The following is a 25,555-nucleotide window of genomic DNA, read 5'->3' as shown; positions in this document are numbered from 1 at the left end:
CCCTAAGGTGGCTCATATCCTTTGAGCAAGTCTGCTCAGAACTTCCCCAGACTACAGGCTCAACTATTAACCAACATTCATACAGAACACACAAAAAACCTTAAACACAACACCCTTTCAGTCCTTATCATGCAGCTTCCCCATTTGATAATTAACCACATCAAAGGCAGTTTCATATAGTTACTTTAATGCATCCATTTTTCACATACAAAAGAGTTTGATAGAAAATAAGATAGCTATTGCTGACGGCTCAATAAAAAAAGTTATTCACATGGCATCATAAAAGGGGACTGATCATGAAATGAACTTCTATACGAAGGGCAACTGCACGTGATGTACTAATACTTTTTTTCCCTAATAGAAAAACAATTCATACTGCCAATAATATATTTAAGTTGAACTTTCATGATCACTACCATCTGTAGCCAACACTTGTGGGGAGGCTGCAGTGTAGTCCGTAAACCTGCTTACAGCTGGCTTGTAGTGACCCGTGGCAGTGCAACCAAAACACACAGGCATTGTATATCCATAATTTTAAGGTAACCAAATGACTTGTAATTTTCAACAGTTGGACACTGTCACAAATGCCAGAACAGTGAAAGAACAGTGTTTTATGAAAAAGTTTTAAAATAAAATGCTATTTAAGAGGTTCAGATAAAAACAATTTACCACTACAGCAACAATTTTCTCAGACCACAACTCTACAGTGGGGATATGTAATTTGTATAGTTTTTAAAATTCCATTTAAAAACTGCATAATTTGTATTAAAGCTTGAAAGAAAAAAAAAAAACCCACATCCAATCTTTTTGTTCTTGCAAATGTCAGCATTCTAATCTCTGATCTGCGCATGTGGGACGGACACACTGCTGTTCAGCCTTTGATTCGAAGTCTTCCAGGATGAGCTGTAGAATTATTTACTATTAAGGCTGACTTGTGTTAAGAGCAAATGAAGAGTACTCAAGGATCAAAATAAGAGGTAGCTGCAATTTGTTTTACAAATGTAAAAATTTCCGCGTGTTCAGCATTCAGCTCCCCCATCTCAGTTAAAATCCCAGCGTCAGTCACACTATTTTAAACCATACAATACTGATATACTATGCAAGCCCGGGTGGTAGAATAAAGTGAATTCTGCACAAACTTCCATCTCCCAAGTGTTAGCAAACAGATTTAAACTAAATTTTGTTTAGCAAAGCAACGCGGGCACAGAATAGAGCGCCACACAAAACAACCCTCTCACCTTCAGTTTGTGCACAACTGTGTCTCAAAAAAATACGTAAGTGCAGCATTCTAAGCAATAGCCCTTTAGGCCGACAAAACAGAAATAGGAAAAGCGCAAAGTGAAACAAGTGAACAGTTTGAACAAGTTGTGAAACTATCGAATATCTGAACAAAACAGTAAACGTAAACATGCAAAACAGTGCCAAAACCTCAACTATAATGTGCATTTGTAAAACAAACGTGAAACGAACACAAAGAACCCATCACCTAAGAACGTGTAAAGCAATTTTGTGGGCTGAATTACTAATGCAGCCTTATTCAGTTCACTATAAACTAGTGAAAAATAAGGAATGGAGTACAAATTCTTTGTCGAAAGGCGGCCCACAAAACTGCTGCCTCCGGTGTGCCTTATTCTCTGCAGAAGTGCTACATGTACATTAGTGATGGCAAGTGCTAAAACAAACAAGTGTATACAGAATCCAAGGAAAGCGGACTTCAACGTCTGGTTCTTTTAAAGTGATTGATTCTTCTGTCCTTGAGAGAAAAGGAAACATACCATAAACCATTGTCATATATGAAGCACAAAAAGTAATTTACATATTTCTAATCTGTTTTTCTACTGTAGTTAAATAGTACAGGGGAAAGGAATGCTATACTCCCTTATGCAAGGGGATAGTCACTAGTTCGACAAGCATTAGGTCAACATGCAGGAAGGTCGACATGACTGAAGGTCGACAGGGTCATTAGGTCGACAGTGAAAAGGTCCACAAGGGGGGTTTCACTTTTTTGGAGCTGACAGGCGGTATTTCATGCCCTACCAACCACTAGGGCAGTGGTTCCCAAACTTTTTTGAATCACGGAGACCTTGATCATCAACACAATTTCACGGCACCACTAGGCTGAATGTTAATTATTGATAATTTCAGAAAAAAATATAAAATTAAGCAAATTGTGTTTATGTGTCATTCTTAGGGTCAGTTACATTGTAAGAAACAGGATTTGCTACTGTCTGTGCATGTGATCATTGACAGCACTGGTTTCACCTGTGCTATTGATCATAAATAATTGTAATTTATCCTAGGCCACCAACTCTGGCCACCCCTGCAAGTGTCCTGAGGCACATCAGGGAGCCACAGCACACAGTTTGGGAACCACTGCACTAGGGCATAGTGGGAGAATAAAACAGTGTGCCGAGCATAGCGAGCGGACACGGTGCTACGTTTCAGTGTCCATGTCGACATGGGGGGGTATATATATATATATACACGTTAAATACCATTTGGTTGTACATATAGCTTCTGCAGTATTAACAGACATCGGTCAGTTACAAACAGTGTATACAGCTATTTAGTGCAATTTCGGTTTAAGAAATGAGGGGCTAGTTCTAAATGTTCACAATAAGTCATATTTTAATGTACATCATATCTGCTGGAACACTGATGGATCCATCAACCTTTCTGAAAATAACAGGGATTTTGTACTTACCGTAAATCCTTTTCTCCGAGTCCACAGGTGTCACTGGAGTAACAGTGTGGTGAGGGGATAGAAGGGCGACCACAGGGAGCAAGGGCACTTTAAATATAATTAAGTGTGGCCAACTCCTCCCCACCTAGGCAGTCACAAGGATGTGCCCGAATGGAGCTGGAAGAAAGAACACGCTTTCCAGAGGAGGTTAGTATAACACACAAGAGTTTTAAGGCAGGAATTCCAAATAACAAAGGAACAGCGCCGAGCCGGGTGTCCAGTGACACCTGTGGACTCAGAGAAAAGGATTTACGGTAAGTACAAAATCCCTGTTTTCTCCTTCATCCACTAGATGTCACTGGAGTAACAGTGGGGACGTCCCAGAGCTCCCAACACGGGTGGGATGGCCCTTAACACTGAGCGTCCAAACTGTGAAGCTGACGCCGCAAAAGTGTCAAATCGGTAGAACCGAGCAAAAGTCTGACGACCAGACCAGGTGGCAGCTCTGCAGAGCTGCTAAATTGAAACCCCTCTGGCAGCCGCCCAAGAGGGGCCCACTGAGCGCGTAGAATGCGCCATGTGAGAGGCAGGAGGGCGTTGAGCACTTGCCACATAAGCCTGACGAATAGTCAGGCGGATCCAACGAGACAACGTCTGCTTTGAGGCTGGCCAGCCCCGTCTGACCGGATCATACGTAACAAAAAGAGCATCTGACTTCCTCAGCGATGCTGTTCTGACCACATAGATCTTCAGGGCCCTGACCACGTCAAGGGTACTGTTCTCTTCTTGGAAGGCCGGTACCACAATTGGCTGATTCATGTGGAAAGCCGATACCACCTTAGGCAGAAAGGAACCGCTGGTGCGCAGTTCTGCCCTGTCCGGATGAAATATCAGAAACGGGGGCCTGCAGGACTAAGCCCCCAGATCTGAAACTCGCCGTGCTGATGCTAAAGCCAGGAGAAGCACGGTCTTCCATGTGAAGTAACGAAGGTCCACGTCCTCTAGTGGTTCGAACACCGAAGACTGTAAGAAACTTAGAACAAGGTCTATGTCCCAAGGAGTGGGTGGACAAAAAGGAGGTTGCAGCCGCAAAACTCCCTGAAAAAAGGTGTGTACCTCAGGTAAAAGGGCCAATTTCTTTTGAAAAAAGATTGACAACGCCGATACCTGTACCTTCAAGGTGGAAAGATGCAACCCTGCAGCTAAGCCAGACTGCAGGAAAAGGAGAAGCCTGGCCTTTTTGAAAAGAGTGGTAGACACACCACGACTCTCGCACCAAACTACATAAGCCCTCCAGATGCGGTGGTAATGCCTGGAGGTGACATCTTTCCTGGCCTTCATCATGGTAGGTATCACCGCCCGCAGGATCCCTGCCTGTCTCAGGATGGACCTTTCAGCAGCCACGCCGTCAAATGAAGCCGACTTAAGTCGGGAAAGACGAAAGGCCCTTGGCTGAGCAGATCTTCCTGAAGAGGCAGGGGCCAAGGCTTGTCTATCAGGAGAGACGTGAGGGTGTACCATGACCTGCGCGGCCAGTCCGGAGCTATCAGGAGGACAGTGATCCTATCCCTCCGGATTCTCTGCAGAACCCGAGGTATTAGTGAAAACTGAGGGAAAATGTACACAAAGTGGAATGGCCAAGGGGCCACCAGTGCATCCACTCCCACTGCTTGAGGATCCCTCGTGCGGGCAAAGAACCGGGGTAGCTGTTAGTTGTTAGCGAGACGCCATGAGATCTGCCTGGGGACACCCCCGCTGGTGGACCAGCTGCTGGAAAACCTGGGTATTGTGACACCATTCTTCTTGGTGTACGTCCTGCCGACTTAAGAAGTCGGCCTCCCAATTTTCTACGCCAGGAATGAATATGGTGGAGATGGACAGGGCGTGATCTTGAGCCCACAGCAGGATTCCACTCACCTCCTTCATAGCAGCGCGACTGCGCGTGCCTCCCTGCTTGTTGATGTAGGCCACCGCAGTGGCGTTGTCCGACTGCACTCTGATGGCCTGACCCTGCAGGAGATGAAGGCCCTGCAGGAGAGCATTGTAGACTGCTCTGAGCTCCAAGATATTGATGGAGAGCAGGGCCTCCTGTGTAGTCCAACGGCCCTGGAACTGATGGTCCTGAATGACTGCTCCCCACCCGCGAAGACTTGCGTCTGTGGTGAGCAGTATCCAGTTCCAAATGGCGAACCTCTTTCCTTCCCTGAGGTTTGCTGGGTTCAGCCACCACAGGAGAGAGCGCCGTGCCCGCACTGACAACTGAATCCTGTGGTGAAGGTGCAGGTGAGAGCCGTACCACTGACGTAGAAGGCAACGCTGGAAGGGTCTCGATCTGAAGCGACCGTATTGGAGAGCCTCGTAGGAGGCGACCATCTTCCCCAGAAGCCTGGTACATGTGAGGACTGACAACTGTCTGGTCAGAAGGACCGAGCGGATCAAAGCCTGGAGGGACTGTATCTTGTCCTCTGGGAGGAACACCCTCAGAAGTGTGGTATCCAGGACCATCCCCAGGAACTGTAACCGTTGAGACGGCTGGAGCTGGGACTTCTGAAAATTGAGTATCCATCCGTGGCGAATTAGAGTACTCTGAGTCAAGGCTATACTGTCCAGGAGGACCTCCCTGGATGGGGCCTTCAGCAGAAGATCGTCCAGGTACGGTATGACCGTCACTCCCTGGTTCCGCAGAATCTCCATCATCACCGCCATGACCTTGGTGAAGACCTGGGGTGCTGAGGAGAGGCCAAAAGGAAGGGCCTGAAACTGCCAATGTTGGCTGCGGACTGCGAACCGAAGGAAGGCCTGATGTGGAGGCCAAATAGGGATATGGAGGTAGGCGTCCTTGATGTCGAGTGACACCAAGAACTCGACCTCCTCCAACCCCGCGATCACCGATTGCAGGGACTCCATCCTGAACTTGACCGGTTGAAGGTAAGGATGGAGATCCTTCAAGTTCAGAATGGGACGTGCTGATCCGTCTGGCTTGGGGACCAGAAAGAGGCTGGAGTAGAATCCCAAGGTCCTTTGGTCTACTGGGACCGGAATGACCACCCCTGCCGAGACCAACTTCTGGATGGCCGCAGTTAGTAGCAGGTTCTTTTCTACTGAAACTGGCAAACCGGTTTTGAAAAACCGGTGTGGGGGTGGTCTTTGGATATGTATCTTGTAGCCGAATGCTACAAGATCTCGCACCCAAGCGTCCTGGCAAGACTGCAACCAAACATGCTTGAAGCCTTGAAGACGCGCTCCAACCTAGGGATCCCCCAGGTGGGCCTGAAGCCCGTCATGCGGCGGGCTTGGTGGAGGCCTTGGCCTCTTGGGTGGAAGAGGCAGCACCTCTGCCACGACCTCTGGAGCCTCTCTGAGAGGCAGCGCCTCCTCTAGAGCGACCTCCGAACTTTGCCTGGGGCCGATAGGATGTTCCCTGAAAGGTCCTACGAGGAGGAGGGGCCGTGGAAGGGAGAAATGTGGATTTCCCACCAGTGGCTTGTGATATCCACTTATCAAGTTCGGGCCCAAACAATACCTCACCCGTGAAGGGGAGTGCTTCTACTGCCCGCTTGGACTCAGCATCAGCTTGCCACTGGCGGAGCCAGAGTGATCGGCGTGCCGATATGGACAAAGCAGATATGCGAGCACCTAAGATGCAAACATAATTGGAGACTTCCACCATATAGGATAATGCCTCAGAGATATGTTCTGCTAATTGCACCAGGACATCCACCTCACCTCCATGTTTCAGTTGATGAGCCAACTGGGAGGCCCAAACCCCAATGGCCTTATTGACCCAGCATCCGACCTGAGCCGGACGCTGAACTACCCCTGCCGCAGTGTAAATATATTTAAGCGTAAGTTCAAGCTTACGATCTGAGGCGTCCCTAAGAGTGGTGGCACCAGTACTGGGAGGACAGTCTTTTCGGAAAGAAGGGTCAACTACCTGTGGGGTTTCCATCAGCTTTCTGCCTGCGGCCGCTAGGGGGTAAGAAGACAGGCGTCTCCGAGAAATCTGGAATTTTTTATCAGGGTTTTTCCAGGCCTGAAGCACGTGGTCATTTAACTCCTCTGCAGGAGGAAAAGAAGCCGCCTGTTTTGGCTTTTTACCAAACAGGGAGGGGCAACTGAGGGCAGATGCCCCTTCTTCCACATCTAATGCCAGTTTGACCATATCAATAAGGTCATCTAAACCCTGCGCAACCGGTTCCGGTTGTTGCGGCGGCAAATCTTGTTGCACATCCACCTCAGGGGCAGTATATTCCCCTTCCTCAAGGTCAGGCATATCATCATCTGTGTCAGTGTCTAAGACCTGTGTGAGCAGTCTCTTCAACACTGGGGGCTGTGCATCACGGGCAGAGGGCCGTACAGGCTCTGTGCATCTGAGATTTCAGAGGACAGGCGTGACATCACCTCTGAGAGCTGTAAAGCCCATGCAGGGGAGGGCTGCTGGGAAGTGGAAGGGGTGGGTTCAGGGGTGCATTTTTCACACACCAGACCGCCCTCAGCAGACTATAAGTCTAGCATTACATTTTTTGCAACACTTCTTTGAGCTGCCTCCTGCCATTTTACAAGTGATTAAGCTATACACAATATATGAATATATATATGCAGCAATCAACAGGTTATTAAACTGTACACACACACACACACACACACACACACCAAGTATAGTACAGTTAGAAGCCAGAAGGAAGAGACTGGACAGGAGAGACAGTATCAGGAGGAGAAGCTTCCAGAGGCCAACAACTACCCTATGGTATATACCAGAAAGCGCTATAGCCCCAAATTTACATACAGCCCAGAACTGTCTCACCCAGCTCTAACCCCACTGTCTGCATGCAGGGCTTGGGGAAGCTAATGCAGGCCTGGACACTGGGAGAAAGCGGCTGTGCTTGAGTCTGTGACTGTCTCAGCTGAAAAAGGAGTCCCTCAGTGTGTCTGCAGCGGTGCGCACTAAAAAGATGGCCACCGCTGCTCTCAGTCACGCTGGGGAGATTCCAAATATGGCGCCAGTTTGAAAAACCTGCACTACCGCCATGTTTTTAAAACACTGACCCCCGCGGGAGGTCAGGAATACATTACCGCTGCCTTGCTGGTTGGCGGCGGTAGAGGCTGAGGGAGGACGGGACACGCACCGCGTGCAGTGGTGGCTGTCTCTCCGGAGACGGTGGTCTCCGCAGCCGGGGACCGGGCGCGAGCCGCACGTGGCCGGAGCCCCACCAACAGCTCCCACGATGCAGACAGGCAGCGGCAGCCTGCCTGTCTGTTGTAGTAAGTAAAAAAAACAACTGATTCAAGCTTTGCCCTGGAGCAAGCCAGGAGTGTGACCAGCTCCCATGAGGGCACATTCTACTGCCTAGGTGGGGAGTAGAAGGGGGAGGAGTTGGCCACACTTAATTATATTTAAAGTGCCCTTGCTCCCTGTGGTCGCCCTTCTATCCCCTCACCACACTGTTACTCCAGTGACACCTAGTGGATGAAGGAGAAAAAAGGTTACATTTTACTCACCTGTCCTCACAATGTTCAAGAAATCATGTAAATAAGCTGCCTTCCAGAGGTTTGATTACACCTGTGATTAGTTTCATCAATATGTCTCTTATTTCTCTTCACTAGTGGTTCTCAAACTCGGTCCTCAAGTGCCCCCAACAGTGCACGTTTTCCAGGTCAACTGGCAGGTGCACAGGTGCGCTCATTACTCACTCATTTTAAAAGATCACAGGTGGAGCTAATTACTTCACTTGTGATTCTGTGTGGAGACCTGGAAAACTTGCACTGTTGGGGGATCCTTGAGGACCAAGGTTGAGAACCATTACTCTACACCAGCGGTTTTCAAACTGCTGACCCGCAGTGGGTCCCAACCATCTCAGCATGCCGTCACGACTACATGTTGCTGACAGTCATTCTAATGACTTCTTAAATCTCTCAACCAGTGATCCTAGGAGTGTGAGAAATCCATTAAATCGTAGCTTACTTCAAACTCCTTGAATCACTGGCTTTGAGACCAGCGGTAAACACCCACTACCTCCATTATCCCCTGCCTCCACATTGCATTAGTGATCACTTATTTTGTGCCTCTGCAGTGCCACTGTGCATGTGCTACAGAGAAAGAAAGTACTAAACCCACAGCGCAATTAATCAAACCCAGCCCAGGAGATACAAAGAAAGCCTTCTCCAAAGCTTTAGAGCATAGGATACACGCACACAGATTTTATGTAAATCCACTGGCGAGTTTAACGCACACAAAAGATATACATCACTTACACAGTGTATTAAGATATATTCTTTTTGGAGTCTCTAAGATCTAAAAGAAACTCAAAAACAGGAAGACCATAGTACAGCAATGTCTGAGTAAGAGGCTGATTTAATGTTATTCAGTTCACTCACATTCAGATAGATTTAATGCGCATATCAATGGGTCTTTCTGTCCAATCCAGTCAGATCTTCCACATGAATTGTCCCTATGGACTCGATGAGAAGTATATAGTGCAAAGACATTTCAAAAGTAGAAAATAACATTTAATACACTCACATGTGGTCGATGAAAACAAGCAGAAAAACACTCAGGGTAATAGGATCCGCGAACTGTGCCAATGAACATGCAGAACCCTCCAAACAGGGTCTTCTGATGAAGGGCACCATTTGCCCGAAAGCGCGCTTAAGCTGAGTGAACACCACCGAACGGATCCTGTCCTGAGGCCGCAAGGAGGAGCTGCATCCCCACTAATTACCGCTGGTCGGCTGCTTGGAGGGTTCTGCATGTTCACAGTTCAAGGATCCTATTACCCTGAGGGTTTTTTTCTGCTTGTTTTCATCGACCACATGTGAGTGCATTAAATAAATGTTATTTTCTACTTTTGAAACGTCTTTGCACTATATATTTCTCATTGAGTCCATAGGGACAATTCATGTGGAAGATCTGACTGGATTGGACAGAAAGACCCATTGATATGCGCATTAAATCTATCTGAATGTGAGTGAACTGAATTACATTAAATCAGCCTCTTACTCAGACATTGCTGTACTATGGTCTTCCTGTTTTTGAGTTTTTTTTAGATCTTAGAGACTCCAAAAAGAATATATCTTAATACACTGTGTAAGTGATATATATCTTGTGTGTGGTAAACTCGCCAGTGAATTTACATAAAATTTGTGTGTGTGTATACTGTGCATGTGCTAAGCACACATTTGGCGGACATTCTGAGGTAACTTGCTGAGGTCTCAGATCCTAATAGTTAAGAACGCCTGCTCTACCCTATGCAAGTTTTTTTTAAAGTAACAATTTGATGAAAACCAAAAAGGTGTTCTTTCTTTAACATACAGTAAGCCTTGCCAATTACCATTTTCCTTTCTTCAGACTTAAGGCCCATACACACTGGGCGACTGAGCTGAAAGTCACTCAAAACACCCAGTTTGAACGGCTTTCAGCTCAAAGCCACCCAGTGTGTATGCCCCAGCGATGAGCGCTACTGCGCGCTCCAGCATAATCGCCGGGAAAGCCGCTCATCTACTGGTTACACCAGCAGATTAGCGGCTTTCGGGACAGCTTTGCATAGCTCTGCGCTATGCAAATCCATCCTCCCCCCTCGGTCGGCCCCGGGCAGGGGGAAAGCTGCTCAGTGTGTATGCACTGAGCGGCTTTCCCCACAGTGATGAATGCGATCATCGCTTTCCATACACGCTGGGCATAGTCGTCCAGTGTGTATGGACCTTTAGATGATTTAGTTCTGTGGCGTTTGCAATGTCATGTGACAGCCATGGAGGCCAGTCACATGACATACAAAGCGCAGAGCTTTTGCAACCTCTGAGCTTAGTCAGGAGGCTTTGTGCACTTTAATATACAGTACCTAACCCTAGTTCTACCATCATATGAGAGCTGTGATCCTGGGTGTGTATCTTACTGCTCAAATTCAAGTTACAGTAATTAGAATGAAAACATCTAATCACTTTCCTCTGACCTGAACTCTATTCATTCTGTAGTCACAATTCAGTTTCCCTGCATCTAGTAAAAAACTGCACATTTAACGTCCACAAATTTGTGATGCACAAAAAGTCCTGTCGCACAATGATCATAGTCCAAGGTGGCTGCACACAAGAGGCTGCTATAGAAGAGATCCAGCCCAATGCTGTAATGAGAAGTTTTGTACTTGAGGTTAAAAGGAAGATTGTGGACCCTGTGGGTAGCCTCAGTGTATACCAGGGCGATGTGCTGCCTTTTCCTTGCAATCAGATATATAGATGCTCTTCCTATTGAGAAATGCCTAAAAGTTCCCTGCCCCTGAGCATATTTCTGTGCATTCCTGTGATCCTGAATCCATCCCAGGCTTAAAGACTCAAGCACATGTGTGGGAAATGTACAGAATTAACGTTCTCTGCAGATCACAGAAATTGCAGGTAAGAGCTACGCTGTACCCAATATATTATCTGTTCCTAGGAAATTAGTATACTGTAACCTCAATAGACATTAGCTCATACTAGATGCACCCACTGCGTGTAGGTGGGTATACGGTCGACGGATCTACGATGTCTAGAATGAACATGTTATAGTCAACCACGCTTAGTTAAACCAATCTAGTTAGATGTCTAAAAGATAGTTGACCACATCTAGATCGACAGTACCGGAAGTTAGATGCAAACGTTTGTGCAACGGTCACGTCACAGGTCAACTTGGTTCATACTTTACTATACAAGTGGACAGAGTGGGATTATAATAGTATGCCCGAGGCATGGCGAGCACAGCGAGCCATGCGAGGGGAAACTTCACATATACAGCGTCCAAGGGTGAAAACTGACATTCGGCACATCCTGTCGGTCTAGACGTGGTTGTCTAGCTTTAGGGGTCTAACCAGATGGGTTTGACTAATGCTGTGTACACACAGGTACAATCAATGAGATTTTGACTATATAGTCAAAATCGCATGCAGATCGCACAGGTTTTAAACATTGCGATCCCGATGCGCGCTCCCGTGACAGCACAAATCGAAACCCAGATAGACAGGGCAGCAATGACTATCTGCTATATAGACTATATAGTGCAGATCATGCATGTCGGGTGGCGTGCCGTGCGATTTGATCTCGATCTGATTGCATCGGGATTGAAAAGCAAGCCTAACTGACCTTGTGTACACACCATTAGGGTGGTCGACCATTACATGGTTGATTTAGACCGCTTTAATCCCCTATATCAGGGATGGGGAACCTTCGGAACTCCAGCTGTTGAACTACACATCCCAGCATGCCCTGCAGCAGATTTAGTATGGACAAATGGCAAAACTGTAGCAGGGCCTGCAGGGATGTGTAGTTCAACAAGGAGCTGGGGGGCCGAAGGTTCCCCATCCCTGCCCTATACCATAACCGTGTAAGTGACTGGCTCAATTTAAAGTGTGCCCTATTCTGATCTATAGTATGGAATGCTCCATTACAAATAGTGGCATGTCAGCCTGTTCAGGCCTATACATCTTGGAATAAAGTGACACTAAATCTTAGCACACTGAAATAAAGCCACAAAGCCCGCTTTGGAGCACGGTTTTCAAGGTCATAATGTACCTTTAAGTAATCTTCTTGTGAAAAGAAATTTCTCTGAAGCCTTCCATCTCCATTGAGCAGACATGAGACAATCGTCTGTATGCTTCTATCAACTTTCTAAAACACCAATAAATGGTTAATTTGTATGCAGTCTGTCATTAGAGTATAACAGTCTTACGCACAACCCGTGAAATCAGCCTAATGCCTTTTTATGAATATGGACTAATCCCCTCATGGCTTGCTCCATTGTGTGCAGGCACAAGTGCATAGGCTTAATGGTACATATATCACACATGGTTTATACAGCTTAGGCAACACTAGCCTCAAAAAAGGGATTTTTGTAAGAACTTACCGTTCCAATCCCTTTCTCTGATATGGTCCTGGTGACACAGCTCAACATTGGGATGTAGGAGGGTCCGTAGGAGCCAGGCACCTATCCTAAAGCTTTAGAGTGGTAGGCTCCTCCCTTCTGCATCCCAGACTCTTCAGTTCAATCTTTTAAAGCCACTGGAATACATTAACTCAGTACAAACGCCTGCACACATTATATGCACTTTTTTCAAAAATAACTTTTAACCATATAACATGAAACATCATGAACCTGGCATACTTACTGAGCGTAAGGGAGGGATCGCTGTGTCACCAGGACCATATCAGAGAAAGGGATTCGAACGGTAAGTTCTTACAAAAATCCCTTTTTCTCTTTCAATGGTCCTGGTGACAGCTCAACATTGGGACGTTCCAGAGCAGGTCCTTTGGGTGGGTACGCTCAGGTCTGCAGCTCTTATCACTGCTCGCCCGAATGATGCGTCCTCCGACGCGAACTCATGGAACCTATAGAAATTGGCAAAGGTATGAACAGATGACCAAGTGGCAGCCCTGCAAACCTGCTCAGCTGTTGCCCCATGTCGAACCGCCCAAGAGGTGGCAACCAACCTGGTGGTATGCGCATTAATCCTGGCCGGTACAGGCCTACCAACTTTAGTATATGCAAACACAATAACAGAGCGCAACCACCTAGCAATGGTCTGCTTAGAAGCAGGCCAACCAATTTTGTGTATGTCATACAAAACTAGCAAAGTATCAGTCTTTCTGACACTCTTAACTCTGTCCACATAAAAGCGCAATGCGCGCACAACATCCAAATTCCTCAATTTGTCCCTTTTTCTTGAACCCTCTGGGGGTTGAAACACAGGCAGAACTATCTCCTGATTTAGATGAAAAGCAGAAACTACTTTTGGTAAAAATTGGGGAACTGTCCGAAGGACAGCCCTATCATGAAATATAAGGAAGGGAGACTTGCATGACAATGCTCCCAACTCCGATACTCTTTTTGCTGACGCCACTGCCAACAAAAATACCAGTTTCCATGTAAGGAATATAAGGTCAGCCGACCTTAATGGTTCAAAAGGTGCCTTTTGAAGACACTCCAAAACCAGAGATAAATCCCATGGTGCTACTGGTTGCTTGTAGGGAGGTTTCAATCGGGACACCCCCTGCAGGAAGGTCTGTACTTCCGGTAATAATGCAATCCTTCTTTGGAAATAAATTGACAAGGCCGAGATCTGTACTTTGAGTGACTGAAGGCTTAACCCGGAGGAAAAGCCATCCTGCAAAAACTCAAACAATTTAGCCAATTTAAAGCGCGATGTGTGTGACTTCTGTCTTTCACACCATCGAATATAGGTCTTCCAGACCCTATAATAATTTGCAGAAGACACTGACTTTCTGGCTTTAATCATAGTGTTAACCACCGCCTCTGAGAACCCTTTATTCCTCAAAATGGCGGTTTCAACAGCCAGGCCGTCAAAATTAATCGCGCTGAATCCAGATGGTTGAACAGTCCTTGTTTTAGAAGGTCTGACCTCAGAGGGAGACGCCAAGAGTCCACAGACAATCTCTGAAGCCTCGAGTACCAGGACCTCCTTGGCCAATCTGGGGCCACTAAAATCACTGGAATTGCCTGGGCCTGTATCTTTTTCAACACTCTTGCCAGCATTGGAACTGGCGGAAAAACATAAAGCAGCTTCCCCTCCCAGGGGATAGTCATGGCATCCACTGCTTCTGCCAGTGGATCCCTCGTCCTGGAATAAAACCTGGGTACCTGATGGTTGAACCTGGATGCCATCAGGTCCACATCCGGAGTTCCCCACCTCAGTGTAATCTGGTGAAATACTTGTGGGTTCAGGCTCCATTCCCCTTCCATCAGCTCCTCCCTGCTCAGGAAGTCGGCCTCTATATTCTCCACTCCTGGTATGAATATTGCTGATAATGCTGGAACATTCTGTTCCGCCCACAAGAAAATTCGGGACACCTCCCACATAGCTAGCTTGCTGCGTGTGCCTCCCTGGTGATTCAGATATGCCACAGCTGTGGCGTTGTCGGTCTGAATCCTTAAAGGGAGCCCCTGTAATCTTTCTCCCGCCAGAGAAATCACCTTCCACACAGCTCTCAGTTCCACGATGTTGATCGGTAAGGCAGACTCCTCTGAGGTCCACAAGCCTTGCAGACGCAGGTCCAAGACTACTGCCCCCCAGCCCTTGAGACTGGCGTCGGTAGTGACTACCAGCCAGCTCCAGGACTGCAGGGACCGACCCCACTGAAGGGAATCCACCTCCGTCCACCATTTCAGGGAGGATCGAGTTTCTGAAGACAACACTATTTGTTCTGACTTCATGGTCTGAGTATTTCCTGACCAAGTTGTCAGAATGTTCCACTGGAACACTCGAGAGTGGAACCTGGCGAACTGCAACGTCTCGAAAGACGCCACCATCTTCCCCAGCAGTTTAAGGCACCTCCATACTGATGTGCTCTGAGACCCGAGGATCTCCTGGACCAAGGCAGCCAGATCCCTGGCCTTTGCCTCTGGTAGAAATACCCGATGTAGGTGGGTATCCAGAACAACTCCCAGGAATTGGAGTCTCTGTGACGGCACCAACTGAGACTTTTGTAAATTTAAAAGCCAGCCGTGAGCCTGCAAAAACCCGATGGCTTCTGCCAAGTGACTCTTCAACATGTCTGCTGACTCCGCTTTGAACAGCAGGTCGTCCAAATATGGAATCACCGTGATTCCCCTCAGTCGAAGCACAGCCGCCATTACAGACATTATCTTGGTGAATACCCTTGGCGCTGTGGCCAGGCCGAAGGGCAACGCCTGTAATTGCAAGTGCAGGTCTCCTATCGCAAACCTCAATAGAGCCTGATGTTCTGGGTGAATAGGAACATGAAGGTACGCGTCCTGGACATCCATGGACGCCAAAAATTCTCCCTGGTCCATGCTTAGCAGCACTGACCGTAGAGACTCCATTTTGAAATGGTCTACCCACAAATGGATATTTAATGACTTTAAATTGAGAATCGGTCTGAAAGACCCGTCTGGTTTGGGCACCAGAAACAGAGTGGAATAAAAGCCTTTTTTCCACTCCGCTCTGGGGACTGGGATCACCACACCCTTCTCTAAAAGAGAGTGAGCCGCTCCCAAGAGAGCTGTACGGAGCAGAGCCTCCTTTGGTAGTGGTGTGGGAATGAATCTTCTCGGAAGAAGACCTTTGAAGGGAATTCTGTAACCCTGGGATATAATGTCTAATACCCAGGAATCCTGGTCTAACAATGCCCATGCGTCCCTGAACTGTGACAGACCCCCCCCCCCCTTGACCACCGCCGGGCAAATCCCCTGGCAGTCATGCGGAGGGTTTGTCCTCTCCTTTGGTATTTGGTTTCTTATGAAAGGAACCAAATTTTGACTTTGGGGCCTTACCCCTGGAGGACTGAAACTTTCCCCTAAAAGACTGTCCTCGAAAGGACGCACCTCCTCTAGGGGAGGGCCGAAAGGACGGCCTGAAAGCAGAAAATCTTGATGTCTGCTTGGCTGCAGGAGCAGGCAGGAAAGTACTTTTGCCACCTGTGGCCTGCTTAATAATCTCTTCCAGTTCAGAACCAAATAACAGCTTTCCTTTAAAAGCTAATGCCTCTAAGGCCTTCTTAGACTCGTTATCTGCCTCCCAAGCCTTAAGCCAGAGCACTCTCCTGGCATTGACAGACACTGTGGAAACTCTGGAGGCCATTTTGAGAGCTTCCTCCTCAGCCTCCAGCACATACTCTGCAGCTGCTTTAAGCTTCTCCGCAAGCAACAACACACAAGGGTCAGCGTGTAAAATAGTGCACAAATCATTAGCCCACACAATCATGGCCTTAGAGACCCAGGCTGAAGCAATCAGAGGACGTAGGGTGTATCCCACCCCTTCAAATATTGCCTTGAGGTTACCCTCCAGCTTTTTGTCCACGGGGTCCTTAAAAGCTGCTCCCCCTTGCACTGGTAGCACAGTGGCCTTTGACAAACGTGCCACAGAAGCATCTACTACTGGAACTTTCTCCCAGAGGTCTGCATGAGCCTCAGGCATGGGGTATAAACTTAAGAATCTCTTTGGCATCTGCAGCCTTTTATCGGGCGTTTTCCAAGCCCCTTCCAATAAATCCTGTAAACCTTCATCTGAAGGGAAGGTAACAGCTTCCTTACGCTGCCGTTTAAATACACATTTTGCAGGAGTTTTATTTTCCACAGACAAATTCAAAGCCTGTTTTACAGCAGTAATCAAATCCTCCACCCCTGCGGCTGAGGAATCCTCAGAATCATCACCCTGCTCCCAGGGAATGTCTGCATATGCTCCATCCGCTTCATCAACCATTAAAGGCACTGAGTAAGACCTTTTAGGGGTCCCCACAGCATCAACATCAATCTTGTCTAGCAATTCACTAAACCTGTTTATCCCCTTTGCAGTATCCTGCATCACCTGAAGGAAACCAGGATCTGCCTGGGTAAGAGGCAAGGAGCCAGAGGACTGCTGAGATGATGACATGTCTCTGAGAATCTACCAAGACATCACTCTGTCTGTCCAGCAATTGCACTAAAGCATTAACAGACCTGCCCAGGGCACTGGCCCACGCAGGTTCCAATTGCTCTACCCTCTGGGGTTCACTCCCCATGGGTCTCACAGCAGCGCAGGTAATACACAAGCCCCCCTTGGCCATCTGCTCAGGGACAAATTTCAGTGTACAGACACTGCAAGCGCTCAATGTATTAAGGGCTCCCTCCCCCAAAACCACAGCCTGTTGCTCAGACATGATGTAAAGTAACAATCACAGTGCATTCAATGTACAATGCGTTTATACAGAGTCAATGCACCCAGCCACTTATCTGTCTGTTGGTTTCTGATGTGGGGAAACGATGCACAGGAAATCCAAACACTCTGTCATGATCTGTCAGCCAGCTCAGCTCCGCTGCAAGCGTTCCGAATGGCGCCAAAACAGAGTGAGGGAAGAGACCAAGTCCCTGCTGCTGCGGGGTCTGTGACTTTTGGCGCCAACCACACCCAGTCAGCCGCTCCCTTAGTAGGATCTCCTAGTTCCAGTATCTCCCCCTCAGCTGGGGACCACTTGGAACATGCCTGTAACACACTGCTGTCCTCTCATATAGGAGCTCAGTGTGTAAGCTCCGCAGAAAATGGCCGCGGCCATCACGGAGCTCCTGTCCCCCATGATCCCCACCTAGCGTGAAGCCGGTTTCAGAGCGCTCCGGAGCCCAGGCAGCTTCTTAAAAGAAGCTGTAAGCGCTGCACAGGGAGGCCAGACAGCGTCTCCCCTGTGCACAGCGAGCTGACAGGACGCGCTTCTGTCAGCTCCTGCTGCGTTAGCAGTGTGAGGATTCACTAATGAGAATACTAACACTAATCCTCACACTGTGCCTACCTAGCTAGAGTGAAAAGTTAATAAAATAATAAAAACCCTAACTAACTAATCCTTCGGCTGCTCCCGCAGCCCTTTAGAATAGCACCCACTCCAGTGGGCACCTAACACGAACTGAAGAGTCTGGGATGCAGAAGGGAGGAGCCTACCACTCTAAAGCTTTAGGATAGGTGCCTGGCTCCTACGGACCCTCCTACATCCCAATGTTGAGCTGTGTCACCAGGACCATTGAAAGAGAAATACACGTTGCAAGAAATAGAAACTTAGCTCAAGATTCATCACTAAATATTCACTAATCATGGACATGGCAACCAAGCGTATTTGGTTATCCAGTCTTTCCTTGCCCAACGTCTTTTTAAATAGCGCAAGAGTGGGCTGACTGCTCTGAGAAGCACATGCTACACATTACTAGGCAGCTCCTATCACAGAGCATACCCCATGGTGCCAATGACAATACTGCAATGTGTAATTATGGCTCCTGGCATTGTGATCACTAGGATATCCTCTCCATCGGTTACCTCACCATTCACTGCTTTGTTCTATAGCATAGCAGAGGGTATTCAAAATGAGGCCCTCAAGCTGCTGTGGACTATACTTCCCAGCATACCCTACTACAGTTTTTGGGACATGCTAGAACTGTGGTAGGACATTATAGGATGTTGAGTACCCCGGTTCTATATAGAGCCTGTATGGAGTTGTTTGGTGAGGAGATGTTTATCTGTGACATATGCTAAAGTGCATAATCAGAGGTGTATCTGCAATGTAAGGGAAATTATTTAGAAAATGGAATGTGTAAAATCATGAAACCGGGAAAAAAAAAAAAACCTGTTAGAGTCCAAAAAAAAATGTAAAATTACCCAGGACAGAGCGGGAATCCTGACATTAATAAGTACTTTAGTTTATTTGAAGTAAGCAAACACCCCATGATATGGTTTATTTCTCCTTTTTGAGGGAACATTGGCTTTTTCTAATTTGCTTTTCTCTGCTGTGTCTGCAGTTTCATAAAAAGAAGCAGATTTAAAACAATCATCAAGGAAAAAGCAGGTTTTCCATATGCGCACAAGGCTAACGTAACCTATTCATACAGGTACTCCAAAAGGTTCCATATGAAGAATTAAGCATGCATTACTTGGCACAATAAATTCGATTTTACACAGCCTGGGACTTGCTAGATACATATGTAGTGAGTAATTAGAACTGTGAGCTTGTGTTCCCACTCTACTCTCTTCACAGTGTGCAACTTCTTGCCCAGTTTATATACTCCTGAATGACCCCCCCCCCCCCCCACCAATGTTACAAAGGCTGTCAGCTCTTCCATGTGCTCCCCGCCACACTGAGCTCTATGCTAGCCACGGCTGTCCGTCATCTCTTCCTGTCGGCTTGGGCAAGGAGCATGAAAGACTGCCTTGGGCTACCAGCATGTAGCCTGTGGCAGAGGACGAAGGTGAGCAGCACATGTTCCAGAATATGTAATGGGCGTTACAGTGTGCGACAATGTGTAATGGGCATTACAGTGGTGTGGTATAATGTGTAATGAGCATTACAGTGTGTGGTATAATGTCTAATGGGCATTACAGTGTGTGGTATAATGTCTAATGGGCATTACAGTGTGTGGTATAATGTTTAATGGGCATTACAGTGTGTGGTATAATGTTTAATGGGCATTACAGTGTGTGGTATAATGTGTAATGGGCATTACAGTGTGTGGTATAGTGTCTAATGGGCAATAGTGTGTGGTATAATGTGTAATGGGCATTACGGTATATGGAATAAGTTGTAATGAGCATTAAAGGGTGTGGTATAATATGTGATGAGCATTACAGTGTGTGGTATAATATGTGATGGGCTTTACTGTGTATGTGGTATATTATGTAATAGGCATTACTGTGTGGCATAATGTGTATAGGCAATACAATGTGTGACAGTGTGTAATGGGTATAATCCTGGCACAGTGCAATTTTTTATATAGGATTTTTTGTTTCTAATGTAAAATGTACCCTGCTCGGTGGTCAGCTCCCTTCCTTAAAAAAAAGTGAAAACTAAACCAGGGGTTCCTAAACTGTGCAGCTCCCTGGGGTGCCGCAGCTCTGTTAAAGGGGTGCCACGGCCAGTGTACACAGAGGCAGCTTACGCAGCCAGCAGCTGTGTTTCCACAGTGCGAGCGGCGTGCCAGGAGGGGGCATGGGGGGACTAGAGGTCCGGAGCCAGCTGCTGGGGAGTGCACATCACTCTATACAGCGGACACAGCAAGCAAGTGTCCTGACGAGTGAGTGCCGGGAGGGCATAGGATGAGTCTGTAGTCAGCTGGTGGCAGGGAGAGGAGGGAGGGATGCGGAGGGGGCAATTTATACATGGAAAGGCTGGCAGAGGGGTGTAAAGGTGCCCCATACACGTACCAATTACCCAGTACTTTTTGTGCTAAAATAGCATTGCATCGCATGCACAACGATGCTATTTTAGCACAAAAAGTACCGGGTAATTGGTACGTGTATGGGCACCTTAAGACCTTGACAAGTGCCATAATAAGCTATTTATATGAGGGTCATGATGATAACTGGGGGGGGAGGTTTTGGGGCCTGATTCAGACCTGTTCACTACTGCGAATTCGCAGCATGAGCAATTATCAGGCGACTGCACATGTGCATGGTACTGTGTGTGCATGCGCGAGCTGTACATGCAAAGACAGCCTTCGCTGGCTGCTCGCAGGGTGATTGACACCCTGCGGCTGTAACCATGCATTTTCTGGTATTTCCATCAGGTCAGCGGCCTCCACCCCACGGTGCTGAGTAAGTCAGGGGGGAAATCATTCCCCCTGTGCCCACGGCTGCAGTGACGTGCACAGGGGTGGGGGGATTGAGCTCGGTGTGGCAGTGTTTACCTGCTGCAGGTCTGAATCGGGCTCTCAGGTGACATGGGTGCCTTGAAAAATTCATGGTGCCTTGGACTGAAAGTTTGGAGACCACTGTACTAGACTGAGCTAAAATGAAACCTATTAATTCACTTAAGTTTTATTTTAAAAGTGCTATAAAGTGTCTGCACCACTGTACAGCAGTTAATAGAAAATCAGGAGAGAAGTGAGGGACAGGGTAAAGCCTTATTATAAAAAAAAAAAAAAAAGGATGCCAGCACTGGCTGAAATGATACAAGACTGTTCACAATGATATACATTTATTCATTTAAAAATAAATATAAATTAATGAAATGATTATAAAATACATAAAACAAAATCACTTAACCATAAAACATAATGAACTTATGCGGCTGAGTATGTGGACTTGTTAAAAAGTCAAACCTTTTCCCAACTGTATGTGAGGTAAAATTTATATAACCATTCCATGCTGGTCTTCGAATTTTGGTTCTTGGAGCAATTAGGGATGGAGCGGTTATACCAAATCGTGCAGAGTTGTGTCCTGGGATCTATGGAGACATCTCTGCACGATCTGGTATAACCGCCCCCTCCCGAAAAGACCCAAAATTAGCAGACCAGCATGGAATGGTTATATAAATTCTACCTCACATAGGGCCAGATGCACGAAGCTTGAAAAATGATAAAATGGTGAGTGATAAACAACCAGCTAATCACCTCCTAACATTCATGTCATACTGTGTTTGAAAAATGTCAGTCAGGTGCTGATTGGTTGGTTGTTTATCACTCTCCATTTTATCACTTTTGAAACTTAGTGCACCTGGCCCATACAGTTGGAAAAACTTGAATTTTTAACAAGTCCACATACTCAGCAGCAGAAGTCCTTGCTTTTATTTTATGGTTATGTGACTTGTTTTATATATATATATCATCTAAATTTCCTTGCCAGCTTCTGATAATTGCACACCATTTTTGTAAAGCCTCATTATGGCTAGTTAAATAAAACATGTGGGGAGGAGGTAGTAGTGTTCCCGCTAGGCTGTTTTAGCGGGGCGCTGCACCCTGCCCGATTTTTAAAGGGCAAAATGCGCCCTGCCCCTCTAGCAGCGCCCCGCTAAATCAGCCTGCAGTCTGTCCCGCCGGAGTGCCCGGGCCGTCGCATCGCTGAAGGGGGCTTGCCCGGCCATGGATTAGTCACGGCAGCTCAGTGACGTAGTCATGGCCGGGCAAGCCCCCTTCAGCAATGAGACGGCCCGGGCACGCCCCCATGTGTGATGCGGCGGCCCGGGCACGCCCCCTGTAGTGACGTCGGCGGACCGGGCATGCCCCCTGTAGTGACGTCGGCGGACCGGGCACGCCTCCTGTAGTGACGTCGGCGGAAGGGTCCGCCCCTCCAGCGCCCTGCCTTATTTGGTTCCTAGAAGGAACACTATACGGTAGGAAGCAAAATTATCTTAACCCAACAAAATCTGCAGACACACTGGATCACAGTCCCAAGAGGAGGTGGCGACATGGATAATGGTAGGAGGGCAAAGCCTGCATACGAGGGCAAAACCAGTAGGGTGAAATGGAAAAGCACGAGCAGCATTGACATTATGCTCATGATTATAGTGCAGTGGAACAGCGCAGAATTCTTGGCTGAGAACGCGACCAGGGCAGAGATGATGCGATCAGCAGAGGAACAGAGACAGCAGGAGAGAACATTAAAATATTTAAGGTTGGGGATGTAGTGAGGTATATATGGGGAACATTTTAATTATACCCTGAGGCGGTTGGGGAGCCAGAGAAGTAATTGGCCTCTTAAGAGCACTGGGAGAGTAATGGAGGCAAGAAAAGCATAAAAAATCAGGATGTTGTAGTAACCCAGACAGGGAATGTAGTGAATAGAACTGCAATTACATGTTCTACTTTACTTCTTACTGACCCTTTCCTCCTCTTCTCTAAACAAGCACTTTACCTCTCCCCCCCCCCACACACACACACTCCATTTACCATCCATCCTCTTACTTTATTTTCTCCATCCTCCCTTTCTTTTCTTACCTTTGGCACCCTCCCAGGGCCGGTGCAAGGCACCGGAGCGCCCCAGGCGAGTCGGAGTAGGGGCGCCCCGGTGCCGGGGGTCCAGGCTGGCGTCTGACAGGAGCCAGCCCTGCAGTGGTATCCTTGCCGCGCGGGTACCTCCTTAAGTATAAAGCTTAAGCTGGCGGCGGTGTGGGGCCAGTGTTTTCAAACAGAATTGCTTCCCGCGCCGCCGCATAGCGCTAGTTATTATTCACTGAAGGGACCCCACACCGCTGCCAGCTTAAGCTTTATACTCAGCGCCGCAGGAGGTACCCGCGCGGCAAGGACATCACTGCAGGCTTCTGTCAGAAGCCGGCATGGACCCCCTTTGTGCGAGGGGCGAACTGACGCCCTCCAGTGGCCGGCACCCTAGGCAAATGCCTATACCTGCCTAGTGGTGGCGCCAGCCCTGCACCTTCCACATCTCTACCTATCCTTTTTTCTCTTCTGCCTCTTTCCACTCATAAGCCCTCCTGTTTTGCTTTCTGTAAACGCTCTCCAAGCACCTATCCTTCTGCATCTCTCCGATCTGTTTCTTCTTCTCTTCCCTCACCTACATTACCATTGAAGTCCCTTTTCTTTTCATTTTTACTATAACACTGACCCCCTCCCCTTTATATTCTCATGAGTTTTTCTGATCTATATGGCCTGTATATCCATAAGTGCCTTTTTCCTTTCTTCTATACTAGTACACATTTTAGGCTGTGGGTACTGTTGTGATGATGTTGATCTTCAAGAGAGTATTTATTAATGGTAGTTAAGCACATTTTATAGGAATGGGAAAATGTGCAAGCAAATGCTGTGGAAGAATTTGGAAGGAGTGCAAGAGAAGTGGGAGAAAGAAAACCGTGCTATACTAAAGGCAACAAGACTTGATGAAAAGGGTTCAGAAACCACAAGGTAAATTAAGACAGTGTGGTTTACAAAGGAATTAGCAAGTATTGCAAAATAAAAATAAATAAAAAATAGATGGCAAAAAAAATAAAGACCAAGAGATGCATCTTGTTGTACAGAGGAAAATAAGAAGGTTCTCAGATGTGCAAAGGCCCAATCTGAGGAGACAATTGACCCAGTTAGAGGGTAAAGAAGGCAAATACTTATTTTTGGGGTATCTTATTTTTTAGGTATATAAGAGAATGGAGAAAAACTGGAGGAATAGTAAGGCGAAAGACAGACTACGAGTTGAGGGTGACAATTGCAGATCTTAAATATTTTTGCTCAAGGGGCCACAGTTAAGTTTCAGGAATATTCATAACAATGAAATAAGTACATTTACAGAGAGAAGGTCCTAACAGAACTATCAAACGTTAAAGTGGATATATAACCAGATGGGATACATCCGTGGATAATAAAAGAGAATCAAGGGGTGCTGGTAGCACCATTAGCATAATTATTCAGCCAGTCAAATAGCTTCAGGAGTAATTCCAGAGGACTGCAAAATAGAAAACATGGTAACACTGCCCAAAATTGGAAGCAAGGAAGAGGCAAACTACTGACCAGTGAGCACATCAGTAGTGGGAAAATTGATGGAAAATCTGATTTTGATACTTCCCAATAATTCCCTTTCTCCGAATCCATAGCGGACACTGAAACCTGTTATACATGTGGGGAAAAGAGTGGTGTCTGAGGACTTGCATTTTAAGAATATTGAAGTGTGGTAGGCTCCTCCCCCTTTATTGCCCTCTCAGACTGTAGTCTTAGAAAACGCTGCCCAAGAGGAGATAGGGACCAGAGAATCTCCAGAGAGCAAGACAGAGAAGCAGCAATAAGAGGAAAAAAACAGCAACACACTGAACACCCAAGTTACATACACACGAGCATTGGGAGGGCGTTCAGTCATAGTGGGACATTCAATCTCCGGCGAGCAGCCCGCCGGGTCCTATTCAATGCTATCTTCCCGACAGCATTGAGCATGGTAACTCAGCAGAAAGAGCCCGACATCACTAGCTGTCGGGCTCGTTCTGTCGAGAACAGCCGGGAAGTGACAGGCTGCCGGCTACAGCTCGCCTTTTCCCAGCCGCAACTTGTGGCCACGACACCCGGCAGGCGGGACATTGAATCCCACCTGCATGTTCTCGGTCGAGCAAGCTCGACTGCCGTGACCCTCACATTGAATACCTCCCTATGTTGGTGGTTGGATGTGGAGGACCCCTTTGAGAAAGGGCTGAACTTCTGGTATCATGGCCAGCAAGCAATGAAGGAATATAGACAAGGCCGACACCTGTACCGTGAGAGAAGTCCTGTCGAAAAATCTGCTTATAGGAAACCGAAGGCGGGACAAACTGAAAACTGCTGAGGGAAGGGGTTCTCTCACAACAAGAGACCTAAGCCTTCCACATTCTATAATGGGTCAAAGTGACCACCATTTGCAAGCATAGTTGGTATAACCAATTTCGGTATACCTCGCCTACTTAACCATGCCATTAAATGCAGACACTGTATGCTTGAGTAACTGAACCGCCCCTGCTGTAGCAGATCATCTTGCATTAGAAGTCTCCATGGGTTGTACATGATTTACATTTGAACAGGTATAAAGCTAGCCCCCACACCCGTTTGTGCATTCTGGGTTGTTCTAAAATAGGACAGGGCAGGCTGCTGTATCTATCCCTGGTTAGGGTAAAATATCATTTAATTACCATTTAAATATTTTTTAATCCATTCGTGAAAGGAGTTCATCATGATTTTCCACT

General features: G+C 47.1%; 1 protein-coding gene across 7 annotated transcripts in view; it reads right to left on the bottom strand.

Annotated features, from left to right (window-relative positions):
• The window catches only part of DAZL (deleted in azoospermia like), a 94,678-nt gene that overhangs the window by 11,558 nt on the left and 57,565 nt on the right, over positions 1 to 25,555 (bottom strand). For 2 of the 7 annotated variants that reach the window (XM_083188786.1, XM_083188788.1), the window contains 2 exons: positions 12,218 to 12,313; positions 171 to 1,753 (listed from right to left, as the gene is read on the bottom strand). The exons of 1 other annotated variant lie outside the window; for it this stretch is intronic. In XM_083188786.1, coding sequence (XP_083044912.1) covers positions 1,715 to 1,753; positions 12,218 to 12,313 — 135 coding nt within the window. In that variant the 3' untranslated portion in view covers positions 171 to 1,714. Of the gene's footprint in view, positions 1 to 170; positions 1,754 to 12,217; positions 12,314 to 25,555 lie in introns of those variants that run through there. 4 more of the 7 variants (XM_083188790.1, XM_083188792.1, XM_083188787.1 and 1 more) reach the window with 3 other exon arrangements.

Source organism: Crinia signifera, chromosome 5 (assembly GCF_055691185.1).
Source record: "Crinia signifera chromosome 5, ASM5569118v1, whole genome shotgun sequence".
Lineage (NCBI taxonomy): Eukaryota > Metazoa > Chordata > Amphibia > Anura > Myobatrachidae > Crinia > Crinia signifera.
The sequence above is the reverse complement of the archived record's forward strand: the minus strand, read 5'-3'. Positions and strand labels throughout refer to the sequence as shown.